The 19,803-nt window shown below is 43.6% G+C and overlaps 1 protein-coding gene across 1 annotated transcript in view; it reads left to right on the top strand.

Annotated features, from left to right (window-relative positions):
• The first annotated feature begins 6,498 nt into the window (after nt 1-6,498).
• Nucleotides 6,499-19,803, top strand: part of TAF4B (TATA-box binding protein associated factor 4b) — a 70,969-nt gene continuing 57,664 nt past the window's right edge. The window contains exon 1 of the mRNA XM_054284978.1: nt 6,499-6,760. Coding sequence (XP_054140953.1) covers nt 6,499-6,760 — 262 coding nt within the window. The remainder of the gene's footprint in view (nt 6,761-19,803) is intronic.

The raw sequence follows: 19,803 nt of genomic DNA, 5'->3' as shown, positions 1-19,803 counted from the left end.
CATTATCATTGTCTTTGAAAATGATGAAAATTATAGCAGTGTTTTATCAAAGAGTGATCCTTACCACAGTGTTTCTGACACGATGTTGTCCCTTTGTAGCTTAATAGTTACTGTTTCCATCGCAAGTGGAAGATACAGGGTATACAGTGTATAAAAAATTTGCATTAAAATATTCTCAGAATGCAGTATTCTCATTTTTCATAATAGTTACCGTAATACTACCTCTATAAAGTATTGCCAGCAGGTTAAAGGAAGACAAACTTTCCTCTCTGCTCAGTACTGGTGAGGCCACACCTGGAGCGCTGCATTCCCTTCTGGGCTGCCCAGTACAAGAGAGACATAGATCTACTGGAGAGAGTCCAGCAAAGGGCCCCAAGGGTGATAAAAGGACTGGATCATCTCTCCTGTGAGGAAAGGTTGAGAGTGTTGGGACTGCTCAGCCTGAAGAAGAGAAGGCTCAGGGAGATAAAGTCAATGTCTATAAATATCTGATGGGAAGGCAGGAAGAGGACAGCGCCAGTGGTGTTCAGTGACAAGACTGGAGTTAACAGGCTCAAACTGAAACATCAGGATATTTTGTTTAATTTTCTTTTTTTTTTTTTTTGCAATGAGGGTGATGGAGCACCATAGGGTGTTGCCTGTCTCTAGGTATTCAGCTTGAATAACAAATTGCACGAGTGTGTGCTTTGAAATTCAGTATGCATTTCCTCTCTCCCAGTATGACAGTACACTAAGTGACTGTTACTTGGATGTTTTGGAAACAGCACAGAAAAAAGAGGAGATGGAACAATATGTAAATGTATTTTCCCAAATGTTTACATAGGGCAAACAATTTGCTTTGCATTAATGCTTTTGAAATTAGACTAATTTTTCAGCTTCAACATTTGTTCAAAGTTTAAAATACCCTTCTTTCCCCCTTCAAATATGAGAACAGTGTGAAGGGAGGAAGAGGAAAGGAAAAAACCTCAATATTTTTGTTAATAACCAAAAGGAAAAAAAGATAAATCCAGGCATTCTTTGCAGGCACTTTTTGATCAAGTAAACCAGTTTATTTGAATTATCCATGGAACAAAACAAGGAAACAAGATTGCAGTTCCAGGTTCAGAAATCATTAGCTTTCTATGCTTTTATGCTCTTTATGTGTTAAGGGTGAATCAAATTATGAATTCCCAGTGGGAGACCAGCAGCTCAGCTAAAAAACATGCACCTCCTTAATCTAAGACAATATGCAAGCATAGAGAGGTGGAAATTTAACACAACACTCCAGTGATAGTTTTCTACAATGTGATACTTGTGAGGATAAAGGAAAAATACATCGGAGCATCACAATTGGAAATCCATGGCACTAATCATTTTGTTTTACTCAGATTTTAATGCAAAAGATACCGAAATGCAAGTTACAGAAACAGAGAAGGGAAAAAGATCTAAGTCACAGAACAATTATGACACCATAATGTTTTTGAAGCTCTAAGAGGCAGTAACTGTCCACAGTGCACAGAGTTGCTGAATGAACTTTCTTCTGTCTGAGTTGTTTTGTGGTTTTCCTGAAACATGATGGAGCTAGAGTTGTGCTATTTCCAATATGCTTGAACTGTGTAAAAACGAGGCTTTTTCTTTTTTTTCCTCGCAAATATATTTGCTACAAAAAATTACTGACATGTTTTCTAGAAGCTGATGGTTGGCCTGGGTTATTGGTGGTACAGGATATGTAAAAACTGTCAGAACCTCTTTTTTCCTCCATTTTAATTGTAATTTTTGCAAATAGGCTAATTACTGCTCAGTGGTACTATGAATCCAGTAAAGATCTTATTTGTGTTCTGTTTCATTTATTAAATGTTGAAATACTGTACATTATTCATGAGCAATATCAATAAATAAATAAAATAGCAATGTCACCTTACATAATGTTTGAATACATAATGCTGTATTATTAGAGACCACTGCAGCATCAGTGATAAAACTCTTTTCTTTGAGGGAGTTTTACTGGATAGCAAGTGGTATCCAGAATAATTTCATAGTATAGTTCTGTAATTCTTACCATATTAAGTCTGAGATCAATTGATTTTATTCTCTGTTCTGTTGAGAATATATTTGTGCCCAATGGCTAAGCTTAATTTGTGGATCTCTTTTGTAGAAGCATTTTTACTGTACCTATTTCCTGTTACTGTATATTTTCAGCTCCTCATGGCTATTGTTCATGCCCATTCTTCCCTTCTTTCTTCTTTTGTTCACTTAGTTTTCTGATCTTTTTTACTTAGAGCTAAGCTTGTGAGGTGCGCATGCTTTCCAGACCTTCCCACCTCACCAGATCACTTCCAGCAGAACATGAGCCAGCAGTGCCCGAGTGGCCAAGAAGGCCAATGGCACCCTGGCCTGTGTCAGGAATAGTGGGGCCAGCAGGAGCAGGGCAGTGATTGTCCCCCTGTACTTGGCCCTGGTAAGGCTGCACCTCAAATCCTGTGTTCAGTTCTGGAACCCTCACAACAAGAAGGACATGGAGGTGTTGGAGCATGTCTAGAGAAGGGCAACAGAGCTGAGTAAGGGTTTGGAGCACAAATTGTTTAGAGAATGGCTACAGGAGTTGCTGGGAGAAGAGGAGGCTGAGGGATGCCTAATTGCCCTCTACAACTACTTGAAAGGAGGCTGTAGCCAGGTGAGAGTTGGTCTCTTCTCCCAAGGAACAAGTGGTGGAACAAGAGGAAATGGCCTCAGATCGTGCCAGGGGAAGCTCAGATTGGAGATTAGGAAAAATTCCTTGACTGAAAGGGCTGCTGAGCATTGGAACAGGCTGCCCAGGGAAGTGGTTAAGTTATGATCCCTGGGGATATTGAAACAATCTGTATGTGTGGTACTGAGGGACAAGGTTTAGTGATGGACTTGGCAGTGCAGGGTAATAAAAGAATAATAAAAGAAGTAATAATAAAAGACTTGATGGTCTTGGTGGTCTTCTCCAACACATGTTTCTATGACTCTGTGATGTAGCTTGGGGTTCCTCAAATCAGCTGGCATTGCAAGTGCACAGCCAGACAGGAATTCCTCTGCTGGGACTTCACGTGCCTCTCTGTTAGCTCTGTTGCTGTTAGTAGCTCAGTATAGTCAACCAAGTTTTATGTTATGTAAAAGTATAAAAGTGTATGCCCAGTTCTTTTATTATACCATCCTGATGTACTTTTAAATGTTTTACAATGTTTTAAAGCTTCAGGGTATTGTACCTCATGGAACAAAGACTTTGACTTACACAGATCTGTATATACATTGTGACCTGAATATCTGAAAGAGGCACCTCCATAAAAAGATCATCAGTCAACACAAAAAACCAGGGCAGACTGTATCTCTGACTATGAACAAACAAACAAACAAATCTACTGAAATTGCAACCAAAATGCAGGTGTGTTTACTGCTGATATTAAATACCTATCTGCAATTTCACTTTGTTTTCATTCGTAAATAGATACACATTTACAACTTTGATTCCCCTAACTTAGTCTTTTTGCTCATGTATTCTATTCCTGATTTTCTAACTAAGAGAATATAAAACCTTTGTAAAAAGAATCATGGACAGATTAAAAACCCTTGAAGCATACTAGATAGATTTTATAGGATTATAGGAAGCTGAAACCATTGTTGTATGTGATACTGGCTTAACACCTAAGGACCTAAAAATGTCCGTCTTTGGAAGAGTTAAGGCCGGCTGTGTGGACAGAGATTTTGGAGGGCGAGTGGCTTTATGGGGGGTGGTTTGTGTTTTAAATACACTATTTGAAAGCCTCCAGAAACTTAAAACAGCACAGACTGATTCAATGTGCATTGTGAAGGTCTCAGCTGTTGGAAACAGGTCATGCAGAGCAAACTACGGGCAGTATCTAACCTAGTAGCTCCTGGAAAGGAAAACAGAGCTGCTGTTTGCTGTAATGCTTTCCTGTGCCTGGAAGGTAAAGAAGGGACTTCTATATGAATGTCAGATGTGCCCATTCATGGGTTATTGGAAGTAGTAGAGCAGGTCAGTTTGCCAAGGCTGGGTGTTCTTGGAAGGAACAGTTCCATGCTTAGATGCATCTTCAGCTGACTTTGAAAAGCAATTACCATGTTTAGTATCCCACAGACAAGGTCTCGGGGTAAAAAAGAGCATAGACAAGAATGATGATTTAACTCAGAGTTTTTTAATGTATGGGTGTTTTTTTTTTTGATGGTAGCATTTACCCAAGAGAATAGAGATTTTTTAAAACCCCAGAACTCCAGATAATGACAAAAGTCACTTCCTTACATGTGCTGTAACCTCTTCAGTTATGAAAATAGCTTCCAAGTTCCAGATTCTTTGTTCCTTTTTGTTCTGAATGACTTTTTGTATTTCCCATAACTTTGCTAATAAAGAGTGCATACTGGACCTATATGATAACATGTTTCCAGTGTGGGAAAAGGACTCTTCCTTTTATTTCCTGTGCAGTGTCATACAATGATGGGTGCCTCTGCCTTGTTTGGAGAAGATACTTATGGCACTTAAACTTTTTAATTGTATTAAAGATATGCATATTTCTACATCTTCTAGGTATGGATTTTTTTTCCTCTTTATTGTAATTGTGGTATGCCTTTTCTTGTAATGCATTTCATATTGCTTCCTTCACTCCTTGATTCATGTATTTCTTTCTCTCACTATGCTGTATTTTCTACTTCTCATTTCCACACACTGCTGTGCTTTGCAGCTTTGGTGCATACAATTCTGTTGTCTTTAGCTGGTTCTTTTTGGCTCCTTCAGATGCACTTGCACTCCTGACCATCTGCATGGGGGTCTTTAGAGATTCCCTTTTAAGTTCAATGGCTGCAAGAAGGTAAAAATTTGGCTTTAAGCAAGAAGCCAACTCCATTCTTCCTGAAGTCCAAGAATAATAAACACGATGCCTTGCTTTGCATCCTCTTCCCTTCTGCCATCAGTCACTGCTGGTCTTTGCTGAAACTGAAGCATCCCTCTCTCCTGGTCTCTGTGCATCCTTTGGCATGTAGGAGCTAACTCGCTGTACCCTGGTTGTTACTTTATGTGTGTAACACAGCTTCACATGGGTAAGAAGTTATTTAATCTGGTCAGACTTGGCAGAGCTGTAAAAGGTACAGAGGATGCCCTCTCTTGTGTTACCACCTCTTCTTTTTCACCATCTTCTTAGTTTGTGCTCTGACACCTGGAAACTGACCATTGCTGCTGCCACCTCTTTGAGATTTTGGGCCGATTTGTTCTGGAATAGAGTAGGCATGGCAAGAGGTGAGCAATTTTCTTCTCTGTATCTGTTGCTGCTGACAGCAATTTAAAGCACTAACACTGTGGAATCAAGCAAAGCTGTTACTCAAAATGGCCAAGAAGAGGAGTGTTTCCCTTTCTTGTCTACCTTTCTGTCTGAAAAACATCATTGCAAGGGAAGTTGAATACAAGACTAATTATTATTTTTTCTCCTAATTTTTTTTGACTTCGAGCTTTTTGTACCACTTTAATCAGCCATACAATAGGCCCTGTATTTTATAATTGCTTATGTTGTGCTCAGTTTGGGTAGTTATAAGCAATACCCCTTAAATTTTATGCATAAAATAAAGCATGGCCATCAGCATGCTTCAGAATGAATTGAAATTTAATCTAGACTTGGTTATGATACACGGCGACCTCAAAGCAGAATTACTGAAGGTCATGCTGAGTTCTCTATCACACGTGCAAAAACTTTCCATTGTATTTTAAAATTTGTTTTTAGAGCTGTGTCGTGTGTATGCTGTCAGGATCACCCCCTTGCTTTACAAGGGAGACTGAGTTCCACGGCCTTCCTCAGTGTTTTTTCAAGTCGAGCCCCGATTACGAAGGTCAAACGGGACAGCGTTGTCCCCTTCATCCGTACAGATCCGTGTTCCTTTCGCCGTCTCGGCCTGTCAGAAAATTCCCATCACGACACGACGAGCTCTGACACTTGCCGGAGCCGCTCTTGTTTTGAATCGAAGCCCAAGGACACCTGCAGCCCAGGTGCAGCCGGGGGAGGTCTGGCGCAGGTAGGCGGGCCGGAGGCTGGCACGGCGGGAGGAGCGGCTCCGCAGCTCTGCCGTGGCCACCCACGCCTCACCCCCATCCCGGGGCTCCGGCCGCGTCCCCTCCGGCCGCCCGGACTCTCTCCGCCGCCGCTAACTTCAGCGGGGTACAAGCGCTGGAGTCGCATGGCTCCATAAACACGGGCGGGCTCAAAGGGGCGGCGGGGCCGGGCCGGGCGCCGCCGCAGTAGGACGCGCTGCCGGCATTGGCCCGCCCTTCTTCCCTCCTCCCCTCCCTCCCTCCCGCCGGCGGCAGGGGAGGCCGGGCCGGCCGGGCCCACGTGCGCGGCGCCCGGGAGCCGGCGGAGCGGCGCTGCCATGTGTTTCTGCGGGCGAGCCGCCGGCCGGGGCGCCGCCTGAGCGCCCCCCGCCCGCGATGCTGCGGGGCGCCGCGGGGCTCTGCGCGACGCGGCCGCCCCCCGTCCCCTCGCCGCCTCCTCCTCCATGAGCGCCTCGGCGGCCCCCGTCAGGCTCATGCCCGGCGGGCGCCCGGAGCAGGCGGCCGCCTGCGCCCCAGCCGCGGGCTCGGCGCCCGACCGGGGCAGCTCCGCCGCCGCTGTGCCGGCCGGGCCCGCCGCCGCCCCGGCGCGTCCCGCGGGCACCCCGGTGGTGCGGGGGGCCGCTCCCGGCGTCCCGCGGCCGGTGGCCCCCAAGGGGCCGCCCGCAGCCACCCTCCAGTTGCCGGCCAACTTGCAGCTGCCCCCAGGTGAGTGATCCCTCCCGGGCTGCCCCAGCTGGGGTACGTCCCGTGTCGCGACTTAGCCGGCTTGTCGCGGTCCTCGCTGGCGGGGGTTCGGTGGGGCAGGACGGAGCCCGGCGCGCTGCCCTTGCTGCTGGAGACGAGCCGTGGCGAAGGACGGGCAGAGCGGCGGGGGTGGCGGTGATGTAGTGGCCGTGTGTGTTTCGGGCTCCCTGTCTGCCCCAAACTTCTGGGAACCGGCATGTGCGTGTGCCTTGCGGGGCATGGGCAGTGTGCCTGGGCTCAGTCGGGGATGAGGATGCTTACAGCCCGTCTGCAGGATGGATCTGGAAGTCTCTGGATAAATGCAACTTCTTACTTTGCTGGATAGCACGAAGAGCAGGACAAGTAACCAAAAAGTCAGCGGCCAAGTTACCCTTATGTGTGATTTGGAAAAGACTGCTGGAGGCTCTAGTGGAGCAGGGATGAAGGAGTATCTCGGGGAGGGGGTGTGAGCGTGGGCTGGAGGCTGCGGAGCGGCTCCGTAACTTACCGAGCGGGTCCGGCTGCCCGCACTCGCCCCCGACCGGGCGGTCCCGCGGGAATTCTTGTCACCGGCACAACCAGGCCGATGCGACTGCCAATGGAACAAAATACTGCCGTGCCTGAGGAGGACAGAGTTGAAAGTTCATTGCGTGTTGCTCCTTGAAACCCTTTTTTTCTATAAACCCTCTGTGGGAAACGTAAGGATTCGGAGAGATATTGCTCTTACAGATGTGCTTCCTATAGCAGCAGTGAAAATATTAACGTAGGAGTTGCACAGTGCTGATACGGACACCTTAATACTTTGGAGAGCAACAGAGGATTGCCAGGGCTTCCACCTGCACTTTCTCTTAAGAGGGAGAACGTGCTGTTGGTTCTGATCTCATTTCTCCCTGTTGGGCTATGTTTAAGTGCTTTAAAAAAGAAAGAAAAAGAAAAAGTTACTTTGCTTCCACTGGTTTTGGTCTCTCTCTGCTGAGACCCCAAGATATGTAATGACTTCATTTCTATTTGATGCTATAATTATTTCCTGCCAGGACAGTTCTGTTGTTGGAGCATCTGTTGCAATTACTTTCAGGTTGCTGAAAAGGATGACTGGCTTTACAGTAATTCCTGTGCTGGTAGTGCATATTTGCTTTTTTTTTCTTTCCTCATTTTTTTAAATCCTAATGTCTTTATCAAAGACATGCACCTCCCAAAGAGATATATAATGCTAATTAAAAAAAAAAAGTCTTTAGTCAGTCAGTTTCGCTGTAGATTTCCCAGCACTCATGATGCTGTAATGTCTGGGTAGTCAGCAGTCAAGGGTGAGTTTAAATCCTTGCCAACTTTCCTCTGACATGAACCATAGTGGAAATATATTAACTTCTTGTAGCAGGGCTTCCCAGGTTTACAGGTTTTGTACCTAATACTTTTGCTTTCTGGATTGTATTGACATTCAGTTAAACACTTTTCTGTGAAGGTGGATGATCGTGTGAGTCGCCTGTGGTTTGTGAACTACAAGTTGGCAAAACTTACAGGGTTTTTGTAGTAGCTTAGCTTTGATTGCATCCAGGTATACTGTTGAGTGTCCTCTGACTTGTGTTGTGGTAGGAAGCAGATGTCACAAAAGTAGTATTACTCCTCAGTTGCATCAGCTTGTTTTCCTTGCTCCTGGGACCATGCAGCCTTTGTATCAGAAGTTCAGAGGTGCTGGTACTCTGCAGCATTGTAAATAAAAATAATAGTATGGACTTCAGTGCTTCAGAAGAAACTAGACGTTGCCAGATTTCAAATGGATCAATGTTTCAGGGGAACTTGTCTATGTAACTGTTGCAAGGTTATATAAAAATGCATTCTGTCTTGAAAAGGTGTTAGTATTTTACCTCTGTCTTCTAGGTGGATTCAGTTTTTAATTAATAATAAAAAATGCAAGATGGATAGCATTAAAGCTACAAGACTTAGCAGCCTTAAGAAAAAGAAGTGGAATAAACCACCAAATTCCTAGGCTTGAAAAGTTTTTTACTTCAAATAAACTGCCAAATCTAGCCACACAGGATAAAATACAGAAGGGAGGATGCACTTAGGTTTAAAATCGTGGCATTCATCTTTTGTGGCACCTGTTAAGAAAAATGCATCCAGAAGACATCCTTCCCTTGAGTTTCAGAGGGAAGTAATTGAGGTGGCTTGTTCTGAGGAAGGCTGGGCAGCACTGCCCTTACTGGTCATGCTGAGTTTCTGATGAAGTGCTTGTGACCCAGAGTGGGCATTGCTTCCACAGTACTGCAGTCTGGGCAAGGAAGGGCACCAGCAGAGCTGTGTGTGCCTCTGTGACCTGGAGGGCAGTGGAGGTTCATGGAAATCAGGGATTTATGCCGCTCCTTCTCTTCCATCTCTACCTCCCCCTTCCTCTTGCTCAGAATAAAGCCAGGAGTTGGGAAAAGCAGATGACTGGCTGATGGCTGACCCCTCATGTCCCTGAGCAGAGATTGCCCATTTGCCAAGTGCCTCTTTTCATCTGATTGCCCAGGAAAGACCACTGAGCTTTACAAGTTCTCTCAGTCTTGAAGGACTCGGGCTTGCTGATGAGTAACAAGGGTTTTTCATCACCTTCCTATGATTTCCTCTACAAAGTGCTGGTTTTCAGCAGAGCAGTGCTGCAGATACCCAAGGCCATCCTCCTGCTCCAGTCCATCCCTGGCTGGCCACCACTGGAGGCTTTAGCACAAAGTGGGACTCCAGCTGGTCTGACTTCAGGGGTGGCTTTGGTCTTCTTATCGTGCCTACCATCAGCTCTCAGACACAGTGGTTGGACTATGTCCTCCCAAATGAAGGGAATTTGATCTGCCAGAGGGACCTTTCCTCAGTTGCCCTCTTTGCTGACAGGAGCACAAGGCTAGCAGCATTTCAGAAGGCTTTGCACGTCGCAGTTTGGGTCTGCAGAGAGCAGAGCGGCGTGGTGAGCGCAGCGCTGCCTCAGTCCTGAGCTCCCTGTGGCCTGTGCTGATGCTACAAACCTGCAAAAGTGTCATGTCATGGACCATCTGCTTAACAAGAAACTGTGTCCTTGGTTAACCTGAGCTTAATGAGGGGGAGAAATGGATGGGCTGTGCTATTAGACAGGAGGAAATAATGGGGAAGGGGAAGGAGAGACAAGGGCCGTGACAAATGTCTATAGTTCACCTTAGTGTCCTTGGGCCTCACACTGCTTTGGAGAAGTGGAGGGTAGAAAAAGAGCATAAAAACAACAAAAAGAATGTTGTTTCTCGGTTTTGTTTACTTTTCTTGAACTTGGGTTTTTGTCACTTCTGTGTCTGTACTTTCAGTCTATCCCTGGACCTGGAATGCTCATTACAAGCAGGTGTTCAAAGGACATTTAGTATATAAATCTGCTTCTCTGCTGATGCCATGAAAAAGGACAGAACTGAACCAGATGCCAGGGATCCTCCATTGTTACCTTCAATTTGCTTAGAGCAGGAAAATTCTTTGAAAGCCTCACCTGATGCCACACAGGGCCATGGCAGCAGCTGCCATCACTCTCCACTGTAGCATTGGCTGCCTCTGTTGTGTGCATTTCTGTTTTATGCTTTCCATTACTGCTAACACCAGTGGGGCTGAGCAAGCACGGTGTCAGCAAAGAAGAGGTGCCCTGAGTGTGCTGTAATTTCACTAGCAGTGTGGTGTGAGGCATGGTCTCCGTGTAAGGTTTCCTTTGCACCTGACTTAGAGGGGAACAGCAGCAAGCTCAGCTTCTTGGTTTCTGTTTGCAGCTCAGTTGTCTTTGCTAGGATGTTTTGCCTCATCTGTGGCAGGTTTTCCACTGCCTGCAGCTTATCTAGGCTGATAGTGGGTAACTTCAGAAAGCACAGCCACTGCTGTGTCAGGTGGCTGGGCTGTGTGGTGTGGAGCAGGCAGGCAGCATGTGCACTCCTGTGGGTGGGAAGGAGACCCAGCGTGGGTATTCCCAAACTGCAGTGGGGTGGGATGGAGCCTGGTCTTGTCGAGTTTCTCTTAATTGTCTGCAGGACATAACCTGAAGAGGTAAGGGCTGGTAAACATTGGGGTGCTGCTGCCTTCTGCTTTCGAAGTTGACCTAATACATCTCATGCAGAGTGCTGTAAATCTCCCTTGTCATGTTCTAGTTGTAGTTTTTCAGTGGTAAAACCATATGAGGAATTCAACATGTCCATATGTGTATCTGGTCCGTTGCTCTAGAATAGGAGGAAATGCTGATTTTAAAATACTTCTTGATTTACATTATGTTTGAGTAGGAGTAGGCTATCTAAAGATTTCTTGTTTCAACAGGCAGAAAACCATAGAAATTCCTTTAAAGTATGCAGTTTCTGGATGTTGGTAATCCCTTGAAGTCTAAGCATAGTATTTGTGCTTAGACCAGTAGGGGCCACATCGGTGCTTGTAAGTTTTTGTATCCCAATAACGACCTCTGTTTACCAGGATTCTGGGGATGGATTCCCTGCAAACTTCTCTCTTCACATTAGGTGACACTGATCAACCTTTTTTTCCTGAGGAAGGGTGAGCAAAGCTTTGGTGGGCTTGAAGAACTAAGTCAAACTTAGATAATAGCGAGGAAATATGTTGTGCTGTAACTAGTTGAAATTTCAGCTGCACTGTAGGACTTGATTTTGCTTTCAGGACTGAGTATGTCTAGCAAAATAATGCCTTCATATGATTAAATGCACAGCCATGTGGGAATTAAGATTTAAATCTTGGCAGAAGATGCAAAGCTAATGTCTAGATTTATGGTTTTCAAACACACGGGAAAAAAATTAGATGCATTCTGAATCCTGAAGCATGGAAATAGGATGCTCAGTAAAATTCATGTTAAATGCTGTTCAGATTTTACAGTCAATTGGAGTGTATTGCAAAGAATTACAGCCACAGTTTGGTGAACAGTAAACTTTTTTTTAATCCTTAAAAGAGAGAGAACGTGAGCATGACTTGTGTTACTTTTGCAGTATTTAAAGGACCTTTCAGCTTGTAGCAGAAAAAATAGCATCACTCACACAGGTGACAGCTGGAGGAAATACTAATTATGTTTCAGTATTCTTTTTCCCAAATATGCTGATAAAATCTAGGTAAGCTCATGTGTTGTTATTTTGAGTAGCAACCATACCAGATTTTTTAAGCCATTTTAGGGAACCAGGTATTTGTTATGCCACTTGGCTGGAGTCTGTGCTCTGCCTAGTGAGTAGGATTGTATTTACAGATATATGTATATGCAAGTTTTGATGTAAATTGCAACACTTTTGATAACTATCAAAGATGAATAATTAGTACTGCCTTAACCATTTAGACAAAAGCAAAAGGCAAATACGTTTTTGAGAATTCTCTTGGCATGTTCTGAAAATTGATGATGTTAGAAGAAAACTAGGTGTAATTTGCAAAATTGAGAAGATCACCATAGATATTTTTAAATGCCTTCAGGTTGCCAGGATTAAGGTCTGCTCTGCTATCTGGAGATTACTTTTAGAACAAAGTCCACTAACAGATCTTTTCCACTGGTGTCTTGAGGAAATAAGCTCTGATTGCAACTGAAGTGTGGTAAAAATAGCAATAGATGGAAGATCCTTGTTGCCAATGAGGAAATCTAGGGTCTGTTAAGGCTGGAGAACTGCTGAAGCTCAGTGATCTTACTGTGCTGTAAGAACAGTCTGATGATATGGTAACACTTAATTTTCACAGCTCATGTTTGCAGGCTTCTTCCAGAGCGCACTTCCAGCTTGGTGGGGGCAGAGGAGATGCTTTCATTAGTTCTGGCTGCTCCTAGGAGTCGCCTGGGAAATCAGAGTTCCTTGGGTGGATGTCCAGGCTAGAATAACAGCTGGGTGAAACAGCATGCCCTGGTTGGCACAGCACCTGAAGGCTTTCCCTGGCAGCTTGCCTGGTGGCAGTTGCCACCTGTTCCCAGCGGAGCCCTGGAGGCCAGGTCCAGTGAATGGTGGGTGGTGCATTACTCAGTAGGGCAGCCCATGTTCTCTGTTCAAAGAGGTTAGTGCACTCAGAACACCTTTGTACATGGCTGCCATACTAGGCACTTGACAAATATCACACAGTTCTGGTGACAGTTTCCACAATATCTGTGTAGACGGAAGTTAATGCTTCCCATGAAGGTTTTGCTGTCTTCTGCAATAATTTTTGTTTGCTCCATCACACTTAGAGCAAGGTGGTGATCAGTGTTAAAATTCAGTGTTGATCCCTTGCTTGCAAGTGAAAAACCATCCGGCTGAGGAGTGAATTTGCACTTTCAGAAGTGGAATTCAGCTTTCTTCTGGTCCCCAAGTGAGCAATGAGGAAACAAATGTCACATTGTAAAATTAATCTGAATTAACTGACTTGAGTCTCTTCTTACTTAAAGGAGACATAGTTTTAGAGGGGCCTTCTCTTGTCCTTTGTTAAAACACCAATGACGTTTTCAGCAACTCTTGGTTTAAAGTTAAGATTTGTGGTTCAACATTTCAGCTTCAGATTTCTCAGTAACAGCTCAATGGCTGTTCCAGGAATGGCAAGTGCAGGGTGTTGGCATACCTTCTGGTCCTTAGAAAGCTGTCTGCTGTATATGTATGGCTGCAGTGTGCCAAGCACATAACTCGCTGTTTGAAGAATTTCACTCCAGTGAATACTAGGAGTACACAAGAGAATGTGGTGTAGAGACTCAATGCTTCTTTCAGTGCAGTAGGAATTGTCTTGAGAGTAAGGAAGTGTCACTTTGCTCCTTTGAGGTACTGTTTCACTGCCATCAGCTGAGTCCCCAGCAAATGTTTGAAGCTTTTGTATGAGGTAATTTTGGTCCTAGAGAATGCTCAAGTCAGATCATCTTAGCTGTAGACAGTCCTAGAACTGTCTGATGACTCAGATAGGAAAGGAACCAAGCCTCAAGGTGGAAAGTTGCAAACCACAAAGATGCAATGGGGAAATGCTGATGGGAAAGGATCCCAGTTGCTGAAAAGTGTGGCCCAAGGACAAGAGCTAGATGCTATCACAATATCAAATAAGGCTCTGCCTTATTTGCACAGTGTTGGCTGAGAATCCCTGATGCCTACACATAATAAAAACAGCACCTCTTGGGATTCAAGTGTAATAAATACACTCTGAATCCAAATAGAAATGGTATTGCCATCTTGTAACTATGCCCTGAAAACCTATTGGTTGTTTGTTGTTGGTTGTACAGTTATACTTTTGCTTAAGAGTTCTATTATAACTGTAAAATTACGTGGGTATAAAAAGGAAAGAAGCTCAGCTGTATGCGCTGTCGAGGAGAACTCTCTTAGTGCTGAAATGTGGGCCTGTATTCTGTGAAAAGGCATCAGAAAATGTGAAAACTAAGGGGGCCCAGTTGCTAGACTGTTAAACAGATATCCATCTGGGCACCAAAATACATTGATGAGCAGCTAGTCTTCAACAGCTTGGATAAGACATGCTGGTGGAGCAGCGTGTGAAACTTGGCTTCAGATTTTTGCAGTTTTAGCACTTTGTGTCTAGTTCCTGGAGAAAGGGAGGGAGCGGGGACTTTGTACTCTTGAGAAAGATGTGTGGTATCCATTATTCCAGACTGTTTCAAACAATAGGATACCAGAGGCTGCTCCATCCTGCCTAGAAGAGATAGCATCATCCCTTTCCTGGTTTTCTATGCTTGGGAAGCCTGTGTCTACACTGGCTATCTCAGGAGTTGGTACCTGCTGTTAGCACAGAAAGATGCTTAGCCAGAGACAGGTTGGAGTTACGGGAGGCAGCTGCCTTTGCTGGGAGTGCAAACCCCTTGAGCTGTTGGTGTGTACATGGCTGTTGTTTAAATCACTGCTCACAGCAACCCAGACAGTCTGAGAAATGTTAATGCTGGTGGAACTGTGCTGTCAGCTGGACGGTGGTGTCTGCAATTAAAGCTGGTCACTGGCTCTGAAAAGGTGAGATGTCAGACATCAGCCTTGAAAGCTGTATTTCAGAGTCTGTATGAGTCTGCAGTGCAGTTTGTGCAGTTGGCAGAGATGCCACCAACATCTTTAAAGTGCTTACAGGTATAACCTTGTGTGTAGACTGTGTTCTGTTGTAGCATGAAAGAATTTGGGGATCATGCCCTTTGAATTTTTCTCCTGACATGGAAATTAACGATTTCCATATCCATGGGTAAAACAAGGTGTCTTTCATTGGCATTCAAAATCTGACATTTCATTGTGACTCTGCAATATCTACATGCTAGCCACTGGTCCTGAGCCATTGCTATGAAGACCCATTAGTGTAGAAGCTTCCCTGGAACAAAGGGAAAGAGCACAGAGGGTGATTTCTGAGCTATGTAATTATTTAGTTTGTGAAACAAAATGTGAATGGAATTAATTGTTTGAAGGCCTGGATGTGTGGTGAGTGATTCTGGTTGATGAAATAGCAGTACTTGATTGTGGGTTGGACATTTTTGAATCCTTATATCAGCTAGAATTAACTTCCAAAGGTTGGAATGATTTGTTGTATGGAGTAAAATGTTTTGTGGGTATAGTGTAGCTGCTGAACAACTTATCTTGACCCCATATAGTGTAGATGAGCCCTCTCCCCTACTTATTTGGGAAATATGAGATCAAGCACAGGTGTTTTTCCCAAGAAAAGCCTAAATCAGGCAGTCTTTGTGACTTCACAAAAGAACTGCTATCTGAAGTCAATTGCATTTAAAAATAGAAGGTAGAGATCATTATTGGGAGCCTGTGGTGAGGTAACTTGGTGTAGCCTCCAGATCACTGTTGTGGCTTCATTCCTAAAACAGTGAAAAGCACAGCTAGGTGTTTCCTCCAAACTGGGCTGTTTTTCTTGTTTCTTCATCTCCACTACAGAAATTTGCAGTAAATAGCTAGGAAAACTCAAGTACTGAGTGAGGTTCATAGGGAGTAAGTAGTTCTCCTGCATGCACTACAGACCAAACTTCATCTGAAAACATTACAGCCCCTTCATATTAGAAGGACTATGTCAATCATGTGGAAGTTAATTACTGTCTTTCCCAGTATTTCATTAACACTTTGTGCCTCTTTAGCACTCTTTTTCAGCTAACCTACTGACATAATGCACCTTGATACAATCACTACTGGAACAGTCTACATCTCTAATAATGCCCTTTTTTGGTCTGTCTTATTCACTCCTGTAATGTATTTTTTAAAATTTCTAGGTGACCTAGTCTGTGGGGCTCAATAAATGGAATTGAAGAGGAAAAATCAGGTTTTTATTGCCTACGGGATGTCTTTAGAGAGAAAAACTGTATTCAAACCTGTTGCATGGATTAGTAGTGTCTGGTGTGTTATTTTCCAAGTTTTGAATGATCCTAAATAGTCAAAGAAACTTAAAACCACTATTCCTTTTTAATTGCCACTTAGTTTTCTATGAAAACATCCTTTAAAGCTTGGTTTTAGCTTGAAATAACTTCCTTAAAAGCTATTGCTTTGTTTTGAGTAGCTCAGTGAAAGAATGGAATTTGTTTAGGAACAGAGAGCTCTGACACATTAATGTTGTTTTAAAACATTTTTGTTGTTTGGTTACTGATTTGAGACCTGGAAGTCCCCATTTAGCCTTGTTTTTTAATTGTGTTTAAGTGTACTTTACTAAGATTGGCAGCATACCTGATGGAGGCACTCCTTGTTTTGAAATAAGCTAGATTTATCCGTCTTTGAGTGCAGCTTTTGTGACTTATGTTTTCTTAAATGAGCTTGGTCTCGTTGTGGTTGGTTCTTTCTTGTATTTTATTTTAGGAGCAAAAGACTTCTCTTCATTTCCTCACGTTATTCCCTAAGCAGCAGTTCCCAAGAGCTGCTTGGGTGAGCAGTTGGGTTGGAAACCTTGTAATCAAAGTGGTGGCTTAATGTGACAACTTCAGCTTCACCTGTAGTAACAGCATAAGGTGTATCTACCCTGGAGCACAAATGCCAGCTGGTTCATCTCTGGAAATTCCTGGGGGAAGTTCCCCATCAGAAATGTCTCAGGCTGGTGTTACATGGTGGAGGTTGCCCTTGTGGTGGGATGCTTTCAGCATTCACTGGTGCTCAGTGCTGCTGGATGAAGCCCAGAGCTTTCAGTTGCAGCACAGGTTTGTGTTAACAGCATTGTGGTTTCCTTAACACTATTCCCTGAAATACAGTGAAGCCCATGCAGGTGGCATAAACAGATCTCTGCTGTTATCCCACAGCTTCTTGCTCATGCTCCCGTGAGGTTTTGGTGCTTTTTAGTTAAAATGCAGAGGTATCTGGAAGCTGCTAATCTGTGTTTCTTGGTTCCTGGGCTGGGTGCTAAACCAAGTTCAGAATAAGCTGGGTTTCCTTCACTAGTGGTGTTGGGACAGTGAAAATTTGTAGCAGAGGGATCTCAAGTTTGCAAAATGAAATGAAGTTTCATTAGAAGACCTCTGATTTTCCATTGCTCACAGTGCTGGCATGTCTCAGTAGAGGCTGATCTGGGTGGTGGCTGCCAGCGCTTTGCAGGGCTATTGCCAGGCTCTCCTCCTCAAAGCAGGGTACCTGCAGCCCTGGTTCCAGGAGAAGGCAGGGCACTGGGTGTAGATCTCAATGAGACCTCTTCAAGGTAAGAAGGTATAGCATGGCTCCTTCTGTGCAGCTTTGGAGGAAACTGAGGTGGGTTTTGGTTGTCAGGTACTTCCCCTCTAGCTCCCTTCACAGTGTTACAGATGAAGAAAGGTGTGCAGAGAGCAAATGACTGAAAGAGCTGGTTGTGTTTTAACTGCCTTTTCAGCCAGTGTAGGAAAACCAAATAACTTTCCAAAGTATGTTTTTGGCAGGACAGGCAGAATATCTAAGGATAGAAGTCTCAGTTCATTGCAAAAAGGCTTTTTTTAAATCTGCTGGACACACTTGAGTCCTCCAGTGAAGCATAATAAGAAATAATCCCTGATGGTAACTGGTCACTTTGGTTTGAAAATAGGAACAACTTTGTAGCCCTAAAGGGATTGTGCCTTGCTCTTCCTACCAAAGTGCCTGAATAATGAGGAAGTCGTTCCTGTTCTCTGAAACAACTCCAGTAAAACTATCAAACAATGTTCCTGGAAGTGCAGCCCAGAAGAGGGCATCTCTAGTGTTATGAGGATGCTTCATTGCTCTTCATTTACTACCATTGATGCTGATATTTTGCTCAGACTGCCAGTACCTTTTCCGTTTTAAATATGGTGCTGAGAGGTGTTAGATGAAACTTCATGCTCCAGCTGTTCAGAGATCCTGTGTTGTTTCATGTGTTCTCTCTTTTCTTGGGGAGTTGCATTGACTGCCAGACATGTTTTCATGTTTATTTTGTTAGTGTTTCCCTTCTAGTGAATGTGAAAACAGCTCTTGATAAGAGGTACTATCTTCCCCCCTGCCAAGTGAAGAATGTGGATTCTTGCACTTACCTTCATTTCTGATAGCAGCGTCCTGGTAGCTGCACGAGTCTGTTTACGTGACCTTTCTGTTGAGAGCCTCAAGGTTACCATCTCCTGCTGTTCCCTCATTTCACACTTGTGCAGCTGTATAAAGTGTATGAGACTTCAGGCATTGGTTTTGAGAGCCATGGAACCTCTTCTTCTGGCATAAGAGACCTCCTGTGCCGCCTCTTGGAGTCTGTGCTATTGGCTGTACTATGGGCTTATTGCTCTTGTTTCCAGGCGGAAGGGGAGTATCAAAGTTGTGAAAAACTGTAATTAAATTGTAGCAATGAGAGGTAAAAAATAAGTTCTCAACAGTAAAAAAAAGCAGTTCTCAACAGCTTTCAAAGTGTTCTAGGCAATTCATGTGTCAATTTACTGTCCCTTTGTGACATCAGGTTGTAACTGCCCAGAACTGTCTCTCGTGCTTGGACAAGATGTGGCTCTTCAGTGTGTGGAACTGTAGCTCTGACAGCTGTTTCAAATTTGCCTTCAGCTTTATCTGTGCATCAGGCATCAATAGCATTAAACCTGCAGAAGCAGTAGTTAGTAGATTACCATAATACTGGTTTGGAGTTATAATTTTGTCAGTGTCACAAAGAACTGCTGCCATGAAAAGATTACCACACTATTAAGAATTCTGCCAAATGGAACAAAGTTAGGAAAATGATTGTTTGTTACTCTAACTTATATTCAAGTAACAGGCATTATCATCGTTGAATGTTCCAATCAAGGCTGTGACCACCGGATTAGCCTTAGGTAACAACTTCTGTGGATGCTTTCACCAAGTTATTTTAATTCAGCATGGATGTCCTTGTGTTGCCTAATCCTCATGCTAGGGCTGGAAACCTGCTTTATGTTTTGGGTTACATCCTTTTCAGTATCACTGCTATCCTGCTCAAATGTAAAGGGGTTACTTGTTTACCTTTTTTTTTGGAGATATTAATGAATTTACATGTGAACTGTATTGTATTTGTATAAACTTTCTAGCTCACTCTTGAAGTAATTTCCTGTCAAGCAAGTAGATTGTGCTGGAAACTCACCCCATTCAGGTGACTGGAGGATGGGATACTTTTCCAGCAGGGTCTCCATCTCTGTTAAATGCCAATTGAAAATGCAGAACGGTAGTGCAAAACCAGTCCCAGCCCTGTAAGCAAGTTGACTGGTATCAATGTGGTTTCTCAAATGCAGAAGTAGAAAATGCACTTCTGATAATTTGACTTAACAGACAAATGTAATGAGTAGTGACAAAATATCCAAGTACATTAAAACTTACTCTTAATGAATTCCAAACCTCTAAAGGAATGAAATTATAAGTTTATATGTGCCTTCTCAAAGTAGTATGACTGTCAGTGATGTTATAAACCAGGCTTTTAAAAGAACAGCCTAAAATCTCCAGTAGCAACACTTTTGCCATTCTGAATGTAGACTTAGAGCAGAGAGAAATGCTGTTGCTAGCAAAATGTGGTCAACTTTCTCCCTTCAGTGAAATCTGCATAAGCATGTGGTTTGAACAAGGGAAACAATGCTCTTTTCCTGGCAGATGATAAATTGTTTGCCATGAATCACTGTCTAAATGAGATGGCGTGAAAAGAAAATGAGAAATCTAATATGTTTTCTATAATTCCGGTTATTCATTGATTAAATTAAATGA

The sequence above is a fragment of the Melozone crissalis genome, unplaced genomic scaffold (genome assembly GCF_028551555.1).
Source record: "Melozone crissalis strain CALT ecotype California unplaced genomic scaffold, PUWL_Pcris_2 ptg000042l_1, whole genome shotgun sequence".
Taxonomy (NCBI): domain Eukaryota; kingdom Metazoa; phylum Chordata; class Aves; order Passeriformes; family Passerellidae; genus Melozone; species Melozone crissalis.
Note: the sequence above shows the minus strand (reverse complement) of the source record. Positions and strands in the feature narration are given on the sequence as shown.